Source organism: Varanus komodoensis, unplaced genomic scaffold (assembly GCF_004798865.1).
Source record: "Varanus komodoensis strain SLA01 unplaced genomic scaffold, ASM479886v1 scaffold1, whole genome shotgun sequence".
Classification (NCBI taxonomy): Eukaryota; Metazoa; Chordata; class Lepidosauria; order Squamata; family Varanidae; genus Varanus; species Varanus komodoensis.
In genome coordinates this window covers 34,099,389-34,116,906 of record NW_025335268.1, presented here as the reverse complement: position 1 = coordinate 34,116,906, position 17,518 = coordinate 34,099,389, and the positions used below count along the sequence as shown (strand labels likewise).

Here is a 17,518-nt window from a genome sequence, read left to right as displayed (position 1 = left end):
TCCTCTGACAAGGTCTTTGGGCAACCACCTGACATAACATCGTCACCTGCTCTCTACCCCTGATTTTCACTAGCCACGTGGTTTCTCCCTCAGAAAAGGAACAGCTTAACATTCCCCCTCTCCCTTTCTCCTGGTCCTTTTCGAACAGCACACACTGAAAAGCAGACCTCTTGCCTCACTCTCCACAGACCTAACCCTTGGCTGTCAACTCCCTAACTCCTTTCCACCTAAATAGAATCTGATTATATCTATAAATATAATCAGAATCAAGCTTACATGATCCAGTTTTCAAAGTGATTATCTCTCTTGTTCTTTTTCTTTCTCTTCAGAAGAACACTGAGCAATCTCTGCACAGAACTTTGAAAGTAACTCAAGCACATAGGGCATGTTTGCCTGTTGTAACAACCCGTCCTGACAATAAACCATCTGGGGCTGGTTATTGTGCAAATGACCCATGATGCAACCAAGAGCTGATCTGGCTCCCCATGGCTTGTTCACCCGTCCCGCTCCTTCCCCCTTTGTTCCTCCTGCAGGTATCCCTGGGGACGCGGCAGCAGATCTGACTTGCCTCCTTTCTACCTCTTGTGATTGAGAGCTCTTTGGGGCTCAGCATGGCCTTTCCCCCCTTTGCATTCCCCCCTCCCCCTTTGACAGCCACTGATAACCCCTTCAAAGTGCCCAAGCGGCACTTTGGAAGGGGCTGTTAGTGGCTGACAAACCATTTTGATTATAAAAATGCACACAAAGACAGTCATGTATGCCTGTCCAGAAACCACTTGTTGCTATTTAAAAGGGAACTAGGAGACGGCTAGTTGTTAAAACTCCTTTTCCAGAGAAAATGGGCATGGACATAATTTTGCACTTTCCCTGAAGACTGCCAAGGTACACACACACTCATCATTGCAAGCAGGATGTAAATCTCATCACCTTTTTTACAAGCAAAGATCACTTGTACCTCTGCTTTCCCTTGACAGCTTGCCTTCTGATAGCTGTCAAGAGAATGGGAATAAGAAGCCTCTTTGTGTTACTTTACAGGGTTTGTACCCATTGCACTATGTCGGCAGGTACCTTCTAGGACATGCACCCCTCCCCCAGGCTTCAAATGTCCACATTTGTGGAACTGCAGACCTCCACAGTTCCTCAAATGTGGCTTAAAAACAAATCAATTAAAAATGTTTTACCAGTTACTGATAGCCCCCTACTGCCCCCCCCCCCCAACAAGTGCCACTCAGGGACTGTCAAAACAGGGACCGTGAAAGTCAGCTGTCAGGGTGCTAATTGCAATCTTAGAAAAAAAAGACATTAAAGAGGAAAAATGCTGGTGTGAGCTTGGTCACTTGCGGTTATGACAGGCAGCCAGCAGCCCTGGGGCACTTGTGTGGTGGCTGGCACCGGCTGGTGCTCAGACAAGTCTGACAAGGAGGCTTTGCTGTTCTTGCCCAACAGCTTCCCATTCCTGGTACCCACAGTGGGATCAATCACCTGGGTGTAGATGACATGACAATCCATCACAAGCACAACAACCACTGCGAAGGCCTGGGAGTTATCAGGGCTGCTTGTTTCCACTTGTGGAAATTGGCCCAGGTTTGGGTGACATGACAATCCATTCTGGGTAACCAGTGTGATATGTGCCCCATTCTGGACAGGGTTGCACACCCCTAAGGGACAGGGTGCACAATTTGGGTGTGCTCCTTGGCCCAGAGTTATCTCAGGAAACCCAGGTGACTGCTGTGGCAAGGAGCAATTCCACCAGCTTTGGCTGGTCCATGAACTACATGGACAGGCAGAGCCTAGGAACAGCAACCCAGTCTCTGGTGACCTCCCAGTTGGACTATTGTAACACGCTGTGTGTGGGGCTACCCTTCATACTTCAATTGGTACAGAGTGGAACTTCAGGATTACTTACTGGGACTGGCAGATGTGAGCACATAACCCTAGTCCCATATTATCAATGGTTACCAGTTGCAGTCTGGGCCTATTTAAGGTGTTAACTTTGACATAGGAAGCCTCAAACAGCTTAGGGTCTGGATATCTGAAGGAATGTCTCCTTCCATATACACCTGCCTGAACTTTGAGATCTTCCACTGAGTTCCTTCTTTGGAAGCCCTCTCTGAAAGAGGTTAGAGAACCCTAGCTACCCAGGGAAGGGCCTTTTCTGTGGTAGCGCCCTGGCTATAGAATCTGCTTCCCAGAGAGATGAATACTTTATTCATTTCGGCACCAGGCCAAAACCTTTTTATTTACCCACCATTTTAATGGTCAATTGAGTTTTATTATACAATATAGCTTTTTTTACTACATATTTTTATGTAGTAAAAAAATACATTTTTAATGTGTGGCTGAAGTTTTGGTTTAGTAAGCTGTCTTGAGATCCATTTGTAAATCTAGACAGGATACAAATGTTTAAAATACATAAATAGATAAAGCTGGTCACTGCAGCCTCACAGAGGCAGCACAAAGGAAGTGTTACTGAACTGCCATGTTTTCACAGCCAGTTTTGGTTACCAGGCAGGAGACTTTCTTAACCTCAGCATGGCTTTGCAGCAGAGGCAGCCTGAAGTCAGGGGAGTAAATCGAGCGGCCACACCTCCCCCTGCTGTGGAGGACCCCCCCTCAGGGGAACGGAGAGGACAGAGCCCTTCCTCAGAGGCTCTGGAGATGTCCCATGGCGGGGACTGTTCCTAGCGGTGCCGTTACTGTGCTCAGACTGGCTGAGCAGAATGTATCCCACTTTCACTGTTGTGCTACATTGCTTGAAGGGTTTCAGAGGAAGGGTGATTCTAATTGGTGTAAAGCTGGATCAGGTTGATCCGTTCATCACACATGTGTGTGTGTGCACGCGCACACACACACACACTTATGCTCTACCACCAGTTCCACCAAATAACAATAGCTAAGATCGAAATACCTCCAGAATGACCTAGGATGGATTCAAATGTTTCTTTCTGCGACAGACTAGCACTTCTGTTCCTCTGGCATATAATCCTGTGCAATGACTCTGCCACATCTGTTTTAATTTGCAGGTGTCTTCCAGAGTCTCCCAGATGGCTGATCTCTCAAGGACAGAATGGCAGAGCTATGCAAATTGTGGATGATATTGCTAAAAAGAACGGGAAAGTCGTACCTACCCAGTTTGAGGTGAATTTCAAATGTTGCATATATAAACTATTGGCTTCCTTGGGGTGCTCTTGGGTACTATAGGTATGCTAACTACAAGTAGCAGCAATTAATTGTAATAATAGGCTATGTGATACCATAATGTATCATGTTTCATAACATTATCAGATAGCATTGCTTTTGACTGGGCAAGTATAGACAGATATTTATCTCGGATCTGATATCATAGGCAGGATTAGAGGTCATTAGGCCTTTGAATGGAAGCCAGAATGATACAACTGTAGCTGTCATATTTCAGGCACAACACTAAAGGGCAAGACACACTGGAGAAGAAAATAATGCTAATGAAAGTCAAAGGAAGAAGAAGAAGAGGAAGACCATATGAGATGGACTGATTCCATAAAGAAAGCTGCAGCCTTGAGTTCACAAGAGCAGAGCAGGGCTGTCTAGAACAGGACTTTTTGGAGGACCCTTGTTCATAGGGTTACTGAAAGTCAGAGGTCACTTGATGGGGCGTAACACCAGGTTGTTAAATGTAATGCAAGTTGCTAGCTAACATAGTTATGGTTAGTGGTTCTTGCATGTGTGTATGTGTGTGTGCACGCACACAGAATCCAATTTGTAATCAGCCATGGAAATGGATTAATTTATCTGAGCAGAGCAAACTGCACTGTACAGCAGAGGGAGGAAATCTGCTTTGGATGTACCAAGACAACAGATGAAGGCCAGAACTGGTTTCTGCATGTCACAGCAAGTCATTGTGAAGTGTTGATTGTATCATGCGTGTGATGCCATTTGGCTCCACTTCAGCAGGGCCAAAGGACAGAGTGTGGTAGAATGTGACGCTTCACTGGGACCTGGGCACCCAGGCAGATGCTGGCCTAGGCAGTAACCCTGTTACCACAAAAGGAAATGTTAGTTAAGTTGTAGATCATGGTTGAGGATATTTATGGAAATTAACTCCTTTATCTAGATACTTATGTGCATCTCTTCTGAGAGTCACTGAAGCCAGTCAGAAGCACTGCTGGGGCAGACCATGCAGCACCCTGTCCCCTCCCTGCCACCCCTGCCATGAAAATTGGCTCCCAGCCTGTAGTGCAAAGACAAGGAACATTGTTCTAGCAAGGGAGCTGTCCAGCAGAGAGCACGGTGAAGAGAGTGTTGCTTAATCTATCATAGAATCCTCATCATAGAAGAGTAGAGTTGGAAGGGGCCAAGAAGGCCATTGGGTCCAAGCCCCTGTTGTTGCGGGAAACCAAGTTACACCATCCCACTCAGATGGCTGTCCAGTTTCTTCTTGAATGTCTCTGGTGTGAGAGAGTCCATGACCTCTAGACAATGGGTTCCACTGTCATCTTGCTTTCACATTGAGGAGACTTTTCCGGATATCTGGCCTGAACTATATCCTGCTCTCTGGTATCAGCAAGAAGAGATCTTGTCCTTCCTCTTTGTGACAGCCTTTGAGGTGCTTATAGAATGATATCATCTCCCCCCCCCCCCCGGTCTTCTCTTCTCAAGGCTGAACATGCCCAGTTCTCTCAGTCTCTGCTCACAGGGCAATGTTTCCAAATCCTGGTTCATTTTTTTGCCCTCCTCTGGAGCCTTTCTGATTTTTCTGCATCTTTCTTAAATCTTGGTGCCTAGAACTGGAAACAATATTCTAAATGGGTTCTGACTAGTGAAGAGTATAGGGGAACTATTTCTTCTTGTGATTTGGAAGTAATACTTTTATTAATGCATCCTAAAGTAGCATTTGCTCTTTTTGCAGCTGCATTGTATTGTTGACTCATATTTAGCCTGTTGTCCACAATAACTCCAAAATCCTTCTCTTTTCCAGTTTTGTTGAGCTACGTATTCCCCATCTTGTATTGATTGGTTTCTTTTTCCTAAATGGAGGACTAGACATTTATTCCTATTGAATTTCATTTTGTTGTTTTCAGCCCAGCATTCAAGTTTATCAAGATCACCCTGGATTTTCATTCTGTCTTCCAGGGTGTTCACTATTCTACCAAATTTTGAATCATCTGCAAACTTGATTATCTTTCCTTGTACTTCCTCATCTAGATCATTACTAAAGCCATTGAAGAGCACTGGGTCTAGGAGTGCACTCTGCGGCAAACTACTAGTTACGTTTCTCCAGTTTGAGAAGGTGCCATTGATGAGCACTCTTTGTGTCCAATTTAGCAGCCAATTTTGGATCAACCTCATAGTTTTTCTATCTAGTCCACTTTTTTTGATAGTTTGCTTATCAGGATGTCATGAGGCATTATGTCAAAAACTTTGCTAATCGATGTGCCAAGAGCGACGGTCCAGCTGAGCAGCTTCGTGGGGAATTCTGATACTCTACCTCTTCTTGGTTTGTCTGTAGGGCCCAAATGCAGACCATGCTTCTTTGTCATGAGTAGGGCTCCGAGACAGCTGACCTGATGCCCGATGACCACTGCATCTCTGGCTCTAGGAGGAGCGCCCACTGATGCCTTTTTGGGGGGCCGGTGAGGATGCTGGGGAATACCTGGTGGCCCTGAAGCAGTGGAATAGACAAGCCCAGGTGCTTAGGCTCCTTCATTGCCAGAGCATCATTGAGGGGGCCACTGCACTGGTCTTGGAGAGGCTACTGGCACTCTTTTTGTGCTTTTGCAACCACTAGAATTGGCAGCAGGACTCTTGAGGTCTTTTCGGGCTTCTGGGTTGTTCTGGAAGGAAGGCGATAGGATGCAGCACATTCTCAAGAGTGAACTGCAGGGTCAGGCCCTTTGTGAGAAGTGATGATCACCAGAGAGCCAATTAGAGCTGCAGTTAGGATGATTCGAACCCAAATATATGTCCAATTCACATCCAGAAAACACACTGTTAAGTGGCCCATATCCCTTGCCCTTGGGTAATTTTGCAACAATGTTTGATTTTTAGAGTATCAACCTTGAAGAAGAAAGTAAAGAGGATCCAAACCTGAGTCCTTCACTGATGGATCTTGTAAGGACACCTCGGATGAGAAAATACACATTAATTTTGATGTACAACTGGTGAGATGCCCTTTATTTCAGTCTCTTTGATTCCTTGCCATGTTTACAACCTTCATACTAGACTGTTCCGTTTCAGTGCGCTGCTCCACGGTCCCAGTGCCAAGCATGTGGGGACTAAGCATGTGGCGTGCTTGTCTCTCAAACGATCCTCCTCTTGAACCCAGTTCTTTGGATTTTATAAAGTTCACTCACTGAGCATGAGGCACAGGAGCAGGGCTGGTGTGGTATCTTCTGCCATCTCGGGTAGAGAGCTTGTGATTTATCTGAGGCAGGGGCTGCACCAGGACCAGCACTGGTGGAGGCCTTGGAGCTGTACCACCATAGTGTCCTCAGATAATGGCCCCCTCCCACCAAGTTGCCTCTTCACTCTGGCCTATCAAGCCAATGTTGCCCAATCACCTCTCCAAATCTACTCACGCTGCTAGTCATGTTTGTGTGATAGGGCATTTCTGGACTGAGGAGAGAAACATTCTGCGTATGTGATTGTATGCAAACTGGTCATTAATAATAATAATACTGGAAAGTTATTCCTTTTTTCACCATCCAAAAGAATAAAGAAGTACTTAGGAACTTTATGGGTGGGGGGGGTGGGACTTAACTGTAGGCAAAAGATGACCCTGTTTCAAATAGGTTGGCTGTATAATTTGGAACTGAAGTGACATATTTTGAGCTGCAGGATTTTTTGGAAAATTGGCTGCTCTTCTTTCAGACTGGCAAATCTTTCCACCATTAACCTTGGTTGCTCTTCTTTCCATAGGTTCACAAGTGCTGTCATGTACCAGGGGCTCATCATGCACCTAGGAATTGCTGCAGACAATGTTTACCTGGACTTTTTATATGCTGGTCTTGTTGAATTTCCAGCGGCCATCATCCTCTTACTCACAATTGAGCGAGTGGGCCGACGTTACCCCTGGGCTGCAGCGAGTCTGATGGCAGGAATCGCTTGCCTGGTGGCTGCTTTCATCCCAGAAGGCAAGTTGATCAGTGGATGTCTGTGCCCTGCTCTGCAGAGGACAGTCTGTGATATGAAGCGCACTTGGAGCATGATCTGCTGAGGAGACTGTCCACCCCAAGTCCAGTGGAAAGATGAAGAAGGGGGAACAGTGGAGGGAGGCTAGGAGGTGCCCATAAGAGAGAGCGCCAGGCAAGGCCATTGGCAAGGGTGGGCACAGTTGTGGGGGCTCACACTCCAGCGAGAGAGACCCCTGACCTTGACTCCCCTCTCCACCACTGTGCCTGCTTCTTCACCTGCCCCTTCCATGCAGTGGTGGTGGTGGTGGTGGTGGCGGCAAGGCTCAGGAGAGGCCACGCCTCTCTGGTGCCAGGCAAGCAAGGAGTGGCCTCCAAGGGAAAGAGAATGAGGAGCAAGAGGGAGATCACTGCCCGATGGCAAAGGCAGTGAGGAATCTGGAGGGAGGGGCCCAGGGAGCGCACTGTGCCCCCAGGCTCTGCCCATTTGCTCCCCCTTGCAACCCAGGTGACATCAGTGGGCGTGGCCATGCCAGTGGCCCCCCTTCACCCCCGCTCCACCCTGCCCATGCTGCCCTCTCCATGGTGAGCAGGTCAACCCGCTCTGTGGCTTCCTCCATATAGAGAAAGGGACATGGCTGGAGCTGGGAAGGGCAGCCTTCTCTGCCTGCTTCTTCAAGGGCACCCCTTTCCCCATGGCAATGACAAACGAGGCACTCTGGAGGTGGAATCCCCATTTTACCGCTTTCCTGCAAGTGCATTCCACTCTGCTGCTGGCCAGGGCATTGGGTGAGGCCCACAAAGGGAGCCCCAACTTCCGTGGGCCAAATCGGGAACCCCTGTGGGCCAGGCTTTCCCCACCAGCAGCATGCATTTTGAGTAAGCATCATTTCTACATTACGGCAAAGGCGGCCTCATTAAGCGCCCTCTTTTGCATTCCTGCTCAGCTCTGCTTTCCATCCATTCCAGTCACTCACGATAACATATTTAAGTTTGTACTACATGTCCAGTACAAGATAGGATAGGAATGGGATGCACTCAGTGCTTTTTTTGTTATAGAACGTACCGGAACAGAGTTCTGGCACCTTTTTTCAACAGATTTTCCAAGTTTTAAAAGTAACTTTTGAAAATTTGATGTTTGGTCCATGTGGATTTGAATCGCCCTGTGAGCGTAGCAGGTCGGCAGCAAAATCATCAAAACGGTGCATGCGGGCTGCTCGTGTGTCGAGTCCGATGCATGCGCACTTTGTCCGCACTGGTTGTGATGGCGTTGCTCGGCTTGTGGTGCTGCTCGGCTTGTGATTGGTCATGTGGTCACACGCTGAGTGCTTATTGTGGGTGGCGACCATTATGTTTCGTTACACAACTGATGTGTGTGGGTGTGTGTACAGTGATTGACTACGTGCGAAAGGTAAATAATTTCATGAGTTCTGGCACATTTTTCTTACCAAAAAAGCACTGGATGCACTTCATTCAAAAAGTGCCTTGGGATTTTTTGTGGGGCCACAGAGGTTGTGATGCTGCGTATCAGCAGCTGCTGCATATCAGCAGCTGTCACCTATAAGCAGAGAAGTGCGTTCCTGGGTCCCCTGCAGCCTCGCTGAGGCTGCACGTGCTTCATTTTTGGCTTTTGCACAGCAGATGCAGTAAAACAGATCATGCTCCCCAAAGTGCATCCAAAACGTTTTGCAATCCTGGACAGGATACCAGAGACACAAATCAGATTGTGTGCCATATGTGCCATCCAAAGGGTTTTCCTGTGAGAGAAGTGCAGCAAACCATGTGCAGACCTGTTTGAGAATGGTCAGCTGCCTGCAGGTTAAGGGTGGTCACGGTTCCAAGGGCTAGACATGTCTGATGTCTTTATGCAGATTAAGAAACCAACCGATCTGAGCTACGCCTCACAGACTAAAGTGCAAATCAGAATGCGGGCATCCTTCAGATTTTACAATTCTCAGCTCCAATCAGTATCAGAACACATTTCAAAATACTTGTTTTATGAAAAAAAAATCTCTTCAAAATGTGTATTTAAATGCAACATTTGGTGCTTTTAAAAATTAGATTGATTTGAAAGTGGGTAGAATGTATGAAGGAACACATGAAAAAGTGACACTGAGCAGAAACAGTCCAATCTGTCCCCTCCTGATGGCTTCTGACATTTTGTAACACTGCTTGCTTATAGCTTAGGATGTTCAGTCCATGTTACATGGATTGAGCACATGAGATGAGATGGTGTCTTGCTCACTGGCATTTACTCTCCCGCCTTTGGAATGCAAGAGCAATTATGGGCTTGATCTTTCAAGCAGACACACTGGCATTTTGCTATGGAAAACTAAAGAATCTCTTCCATTATAGCACATTTCAAACAAAATGGGACTACTCTTCAGAAAACATATGGTTGATGACAATTACCTATAAGCTCCATAAGTAATTCTACAACAGTCTGGAGCTAATAAATGAAATGTACCTGTGTCCAAGTTCCAGACCACTAGCTTTTTTCATTGTAATGTCTGGTTTCAAACACAGACCAAGGGCTTGAATGATTCCTGGGTAATCAGGGAAGGGTTTCCAATATAGGGAAAGAGGTTGAATGGTTTTTAGGATAAGCCTTCTCAGGGAAACAAAGCCAAGTGTTTTAGAAAAAGACAGTGACAAAGTTGGTGATAAATCTATAGGCACAGAGGTTTAGTCCAACCTAGGAATATTCATTGGAACCTCTGTATTACATGGGCCCGGCATTTCACACCCAAGAGGCAAAGCATGTTCAAGAACAAGTCCAAAGAAATCTCACACAGGCACAGGTTTTGGCAGTCAGAGCGCCCCCTTTTGTATTTCTACATTACATGGGTTCTGATGTAGGACAGTCCAAGGGACAAGTTCAATCATGGGCTATGGACAAATACAATACATAATCTATAGCAAGCAATGAAAATCCTATACAAAGTTCTATGAAAGCACAGCAACACATTCTGTGGCAGGTTCTTAGCAGCATTCAAAGGACAGAAGTCCAAAGGGGAAGGAGTCTGTGTGAAGAATGCCTCCAGAGGCTCCAACAGTAGTAAGTCCAAACAGAGAAGATTTGGGGCAGCAAAGATGAGGCTGTTCCTGGCAAGAGCCCTTGGCCTGGGCACCTGCTTGAAAGGGAAAGTGCTGCTATGGCAGAACTCTTCCTGAACAACTGACAAGGGATTTCAGTTCATCAATGAGGCCTCTCCCAGGCAGGGCATTTCCATTTGGCCCTCTTGAGCTGACATGTCAACCTGTGTGACACCTCTAAAACCACCCCTATCTTCTGCTTGGTTCTCACAGAAAGGCTGCCAGCTTCCTTCCCAGCCAAGGCTGAAGTTGGCAGTTGGATGGGAGGAACTTAACTCCTGCCTGCTTTCTTCTGGGAACATCAACAGATAAGCACACACAGATTCCGACATTCTACAGGGTGAACAGACCCAGACCCTTCCCAACCACTTCTGATCAGGTCCTAGCAATATAGCCTGTTAGGTCTGCTGCAGCACTGGAGCTGAGGCCTGAGAGCATCTGAGAATAAAAACTGTGAAAAACACTTGGCAGATGAAATGCAGTACTGAAGCTGTAGCACTGGTGTGAAGCTGTAGCACTGGTGTGAATGTGTGTGAGTGCACGCACATGTGCGCACGCACCTGTGCATATGCAAAAAATACCTTAAGTGAATTTGTTGCCTGCAGAAAGACTGCCTATTCTAATATGTTCTGTTTATATTTTTGTAAATAAAGTCACAAGTTTGCGGTGTGCCCTTATCCAATCCAAATGAGATACTGTCCAATCAAAATATGAATGCTGCCCTTGGCATTTGCTACTGCTAGGAAGTGAGGAGAGGAACCCCCAATTCCTTGAAAAACAATGATCTATTATGTTACTGGCATTAATATTTCCACAGAAATGAACTGTTAGGAAAATTATGTATCACTGTTTACTTGCATACTTTCTAGATATGTACTGGCTAAAGGTTACCGTCTCTTGCCTGGGCAGATTGGGAACCACGATGGCTTTTGAAATGGTGTGCTTCGTCAATACTGAACTGTACCCAACGTTCCTCAGGTAGGTGTTTTTACCACTTTTGAAACTGCTGAATGTTTCTATCTGATGAATGCACAGTTCAGTTATCTCAGGGATAAAGGTGTTACATTGCTAAAGGAGGGAGATGGACAATCTGTTCTCTCTCTCTCTCTCTCTCTCTCTCTCTCTCACACACACACACACACGCGCGTGCGCGCGCGCGCGGAGGGGATGAGTTTCTTGGAGAGGAACCACATTTAATTGTGAAGCTTCTGGTTGCTATCTAGGGAAGTCATGTTGATTTGCTTTTTCCATTTAGCAAGAAAACTGATTTAGCATGAAAACTGATCATCATCAATCATCATCTTCATTATCATCATCATCTTGACAGTAGCTGAGCTATAAGTAAATGCAGTTATAAAAAGCAGTTCATTAGAAACACTCCTACAATTAGGAAGCAAGCATAGTAAGGGAAACAGAACAGGAAATGAGGCATCAAAACTGGGAAAGGCAGAGAGGTTGGAAAGTATCTTGGTGCTCCTGGCTGAGGTTGTCTGAAAAAGTTGTTTAAAATGGACACACATTTTGTTCCTACCTTATGAAGGAGTTTATTTTAGAAAATGATCCATACAAATGGGCATTTTAAAAAGTGAGTAAAACAGACATCTTTGGTGAAATAACATGTTTCTGCTATTTATTACTTAAATGTGTATTTTGCTTATCAGCTTTCACTTTCTCACTTTATGCACCAAAAGCAGTTTGCTTGTATGCAGCTAAATCCTATGTATGTATACTCAAGCATAAGTCCCACTGAGCTCAAAAAACTTCCATATAAGTGTGTGTAAGATTTCACTTTTCTTTGGTGGACTAAAGAACTTGGTTATCAAAGCTATTCATAATAGCTAGCTTTAGGAGTGGGATTGTTATAATCTTCCCAATGTGACAGAAGTTTAAAAAAATTGAAACTATATTCTGATTCAAATACAGCAAAACCACAATCTTCAGACATTAACTTGGTGAAAATCACATAAATCAGCCCTCCTTCAGACTTTTTTGTTTACAACGTCCATCATGTTTGACCATCGGCTATGCTGACTAGGGATAATAGGAGATGTAGTCTAGCACATCTTGAGGCAACAGGTTGTGGAAGTCTGACACAAATAATTCCCTAAATTATTATGGTTCATATTCCCATTTATTGGATATTAAACTTTCTAATGTGCATTATTTTGAGTTCAACTGGCCCACTCATTTTCTTTACAAACATGTTGGGAGATTTGGGATCTAAGGAAAGAACTTTAATGATCCTTAATGTCTTGTATTATTTCTTTTGCTCACTTGCTTCCTCCAGTCTTTGGAATGTGATATTCATCAGAAAAACGGGGAAGGGCAGAGACAACATTAGAAGCAGTATTCGTATAGTATAGGAAACAAGAGTCATGGAGTGCAGAGAATTTTTGCTGACAAAAGTTGGACTTGAAAAAGTTTGTGGGGAGACTGCAGGGCTGTGGGGTGATATGGCTGCTTGGAAGATTCTCACGTACCAGTGGCTTTGCTTAGGGTTTACTCTGTTACTGTACATGGAAAACAGATATTGCAAAGCAGGGGTGGGTAACTTGTGGTCCTCCAAGTATTTTGGGTTACGTATTACCCACCCGTTATTACCTACCTTATTCAAAAGTAATGAAAACCTGCAGTAATCAAGACCATGAACTTCTCACGGCACAGGGAGTCCTGGACACTCATCATGTTCAGAATGATGGAAATTTATTCAAACATTACTCTGTCCTCACTCGGAGCACTGATTGTACCACATAAAATTAAAGGAGAGGGGAAATTTCTATCCTCCTAGCCTTCTACCTACCTGTAAATGGGAGGCAACTATGGGAAGATGAATTGTCCTACCTGGTCTGGAAAATGGAGGGAATGTATGAGGCAGACACCATAGCCAATAAGCAAGCAACCTTTTGCCGGATTTGCAGTCTAGATTAACAATCGTTTAATGTCTCCCCGCCTCCTGCACTTCTTTTTTTATCCAGGAACCTTGGTGTGATGGTGTGTTCCTCCTTGTGTGATTTTGGTGGAATCATATCCCCATTTGTTGTTTATAGACTGGCAGAGATCTGGGACCAGCTACCTCTCATAGTATTTGGTAAGTAATGTTCTAACATGGTTGCTAGAGAAAGTTAATGCTGGACAGGGCAATCCTACCTAGCATTGCAGAGAGTTCCAATGCTGAAGCTTCTAACCAGTCTGCAATGGTTAGAGGCTTCACTCTCCTGGCCAGAGCTATTCTTCCTTTTCCTCTTTTAAAGAACAGATTCCCTCCCTTTGAAACCAATGATCTACCAGTGATCAGTTCTAGGGCTGGTGTGGGGAGTGGAGATCTAATTAATCTTATGGCCCCTGGCAGGACACCTTCCCAGGTATCAGGGGATTGCTGCTGAAGTTGTTTTACCTTATTTAAAATAGCTGCACACCATATTTCTACTTTAGAAGTCTCCAGAGTGGGTGCTGTAAAACTCACTCAATCAAAATAAGACAAATGTGCAAATGAGATCAACATAAGCAACGGCCTCAGTCAGCTAAAACACCTTTCAAAAAGAGATAAATTGTATTTATTCATTCATTTATTTCAAGCTTTTATTAGATCATCACTATAGCCACATGGCTCTCTGGACAGTTTACAACAATTGGAAACCATCAAACAAAACAAATTCAATAATAAAACATCAATTCCAATAAAAACACCCATTCCATCAGCAAAAGCACCAACCATGTTGACTTCATACAATAACCAGATTAGACAGCATCTTATATAAAAATAATGATTAAAATTTTAAAATTCATCAATTAAAATACCAACCTAAATTAGAAATAAAATAAAATTAAGACTATCGACAGTTAAAATACTCTGAAAATCAAAAAGTCTTTGCCAGGCACTGAAATGTGTACAAAGAAGGTACACATTCTTTGGGGAGCCGATTCCACAAACGGGATGGCACAACAGAAAAGGCCCTACGCTGGGTATCCACCTTCCTAGCATCCTTTAAAGGTGGCTCCTTGGGTGAAGATCTTAGGGCCTGGGTAGTCTATATGGATTGAGTTCCTTTAGATATTCAGATTCTAAATCATTTAGGGCTCTTAACATTAAAACAAGCACCTTGAAGCTGGGCTGGACTTCAGCTGGCAGCCAGTGCAACTAATAGATGACTGGTTTTGTATGTTTATTGCTACCGGTCCTTGTTAGCAGTTTGGCCACTCTATTTTGCACCAGTTGAAGCTTCTAGACTGCTTTCAAGGGCAGCACCACGTAAAGTGCATTACAGTAGTCCAACCAAGAGGTTACTAGGGCATGGATAAAAGCAACAGGGCCTGAATTAAAGGCCTTCAAGACACTTACAAAGTGTTTTAACCTTAAAACTAAAAGTTAATGGTATTAGTCCCTTACCTAACCTTTTGAAGACTGGTCAGGAGTGGAGAGAGAGGAGAGGAGATTGAGGGGAGCATGAGAACCAAACTGAATGTTTGGACATGTTCAAATGGAAGACCTATGACTTAGGTCATAAGCTGAATAGGGCTTAAAAGCTACAACCCAGCATCTTGACCAATGCCCAGAAATATACTGCTAAATAATGTAGATATGGTGAAATGGATGAAATTATGTCTCCCACACTAGAGACATGCAAGGTGAATCTGGACAGCCATCTCAGTGGGTTGGTGTGATGTGGTGTCCTGCAAGAGCAGGGAGTTGGACCTGATGGCCTTCATGGCCCCTTCCAACTCTACTATTCTATGATTCTTTGATTCTGTGTTCAGTCTGGCATATGCCAGCTGGAATCTACCTGCCATATTCCAAACTAGCTGAGGTTTCTGAGCAATCATCCCAGACAGAAGCCCCACATGTTACACAGAGCAACAATCTGTCCCGAGTGTTCCAAGAATATGGATATTGCAATGGATGGTGCATTTCTGGCCAGATGGTGCACCAGCCAAAGCTTATGATCTGCCCTCATGCCGTAGACACTAGTTCAGCATTCATTCCAAAGGGCAGAACTAATTGTGTCCCAGTGCCAGCACTAAGGGCGACATGGACAGAGAATGACGGCAGTTGTAGACAAGCACATCCAGAGAGTGACAGGTTGGGGAATGCTGATTTAGCGTGCATCTCTGAAAATGACGCATAATATGAAGGTTTCTAACATTCTTTCTTTGTGCTTTTCTTTGGTAGCTGTAGTTGGTTTAATTGCTGCAGGATCTGTGCTACTTCTGCCTGAGACCAAGGGAAGAACTTTGCCTGAGACAATTGAAGATGTAGAAAACTTTCATCGGTACCATAAGAAACAGCTTAATTAAGGCCAAATTCAAGTTTAAATGTTATTTGACACATTTGCTTTCAAGTGTTCTTTATAAAAGCCCAGCTTTGCTAACTACCTTGGCTAGAAAGGCACAGATAAAACTGAAAGGACTTTCATTAGTGACTATAAAGGAAACTATTAAAAATATAAATATATATTTTCATCCCCTGTGTTTCTGTTAAATTGAGGAATATAGTAAATTCAGCATATAACATATGAAAAGGCATTTTTGAAAAAAAATCGATGAGACTAGCCCTGTCCCAGATGCCTTTTTGGAGGGCAGTAAATGCATCCTTGTTTCACCCACCTAGAAATGTATGCAAAATTTGTTTCCATTCATTTTTGATGAGGATTTGCCCTTTTTGCACTTTCCTAATTGAACACAGACTTGAATGCAATCTGTGCTTGAAGTCTGTATGCTTCTGCGCCCGCTTGGGTGATTCCTGGACACCCCTACTCCCAAAGCATTCAACAGCATGCTTACACCCAGAATACTTCTGAAAAATGCAAGTGGACGTGCTTTATTCAAAGGGAGAAGAATGTATGTATTTCACAAATGTGCACGACTGATGTGTACACTTGGAAAATACACATGCACATACACACAGATTGCAATTTGACATGCACATGAGATGGAATTTGGAACAGTTTGACAAACTTGAGGTTTGCTTGTATGCAGAACTGTAGACTTGGACATTAGTGGTTTTAATTCAACAATACTCCTTTGATTTTCAGGTCTTAGTTTCAATTTTCATTGCATGCCATCCATTTGTAAACCAATTTGGGGGCTTTTGTAAGAGTCAAAACATTCTATGAGCATGCCTTTGTAAAAGTAGTAAAACAATGGAATGATAGATTTGGGAAAGAGCCCCTTCCTTGCTTCATCCGAAAGACTTTTTCAGTAGACCATTATCTGTCTATCTGTCTTCAAGCTGGGAAAAATATCTGCACACCCACAGGTACTCATGAACATGTGCACATGCACGCAGACACGCCTGTCTGGGGAGCTTTCACAAGACCGTTTATCCTCCAATGAAAAGAAAGGGTGTTTGACAACTTTTGGAGTGGGCAAAGTCTGAACATTTTATTCTGGGCGGTGGTATCTTTAAACATGACATGGCCGAGCCTTGTCACTACTTGTCACTACAGTGTACAGTGGTACCTCAGGTCACAAACACCTCAGTTCACGACCAAATCGGGTTGCAAACAAAAATTTCATACTCAGGCTGCGAACTCCACATTGGGTGGCAACCGCAATCGCGCCCATCTCCCCCCCCCCAACAAGTGGGGAGATGGCTGCAATCGTGCGGGGGAGGGGGAATGCCCATGATTGCGCCCGTCTTTCCTGCAGGAGCACAACCACAACCCCGGCCCCCTCCCCCCCCAGCATAATCGCGCCTGTCCCCCCCCCCCCAGCACGCCCGCAATCGCGCCCGCCTCTCCCCACCCCCAGTGCGCCAGGATGACGGGTGCATGCAGGGATGACAGGCATGATCATGGTTGTGCTGGGAGGGGGGAGGGTGGGGAGATGGCCACACTCCTGCTCAGGGTGTGGGTGTGGGGGAGATGGCCATGATCTTTGTTGTTCTTTGTCACTTTACTTCACATTTTTCCGATTAAAAAAAAAAAAATTACAGAACGGATTAACCTTATTTACATTGAACCTTTTGGGGAAATTTAACTTGGCTCACAACCAATTTGGGTCACGACCAGAGTCCTGGAACGGATTAAGTTCGTGAGCCAAGGTACCACTGTATTGCTGTTTTGAAGGGCATTGCTAGGGTGGGGTGTAGTGATCTTCTGTCCACACCATGCATACCTTTCCAAATTTCTCTCATCGTTCCCTGCACGCCCCCCCGCCCCCCGGCTATTTGTTCTGGAAGTTCCCATCATCTCTTTCTTCAAAACACAAGTGGCCACTTTTAATTATACTTCTCTGAAAGTATGAATTTTGGCTCTGGCCTTCATGACAGGAAAATGGGATACTAATGTGACCCCTTCAGTAAACTTTGTTGGCTTTTG

General features: G+C 44.7%; 1 protein-coding gene across 1 annotated transcript in view; it reads left to right on the top strand.

Annotated features, from left to right (window-relative positions):
- Positions 1-15,778, top strand: part of LOC123032659 (solute carrier family 22 member 2-like) — a 29,755-nt gene extending 13,977 nt beyond the window's left edge. The window contains exons 5-10 of the mRNA XM_044448733.1: positions 3,024-3,138; positions 6,025-6,137; positions 6,895-7,109; positions 11,072-11,180; positions 13,178-13,290; positions 15,370-15,778. Of these exons, the coding sequence (XP_044304668.1) occupies positions 3,024-3,138; positions 6,025-6,137; positions 6,895-7,109; positions 11,072-11,180; positions 13,178-13,290; positions 15,370-15,494 (790 nt within the window). The 3' untranslated portion in view covers positions 15,495-15,778. The remainder of the gene's footprint in view (positions 1-3,023; positions 3,139-6,024; positions 6,138-6,894; positions 7,110-11,071; positions 11,181-13,177; positions 13,291-15,369) is intronic.
- Positions 15,779-17,518: the final 1,740 nt, after the last annotated feature.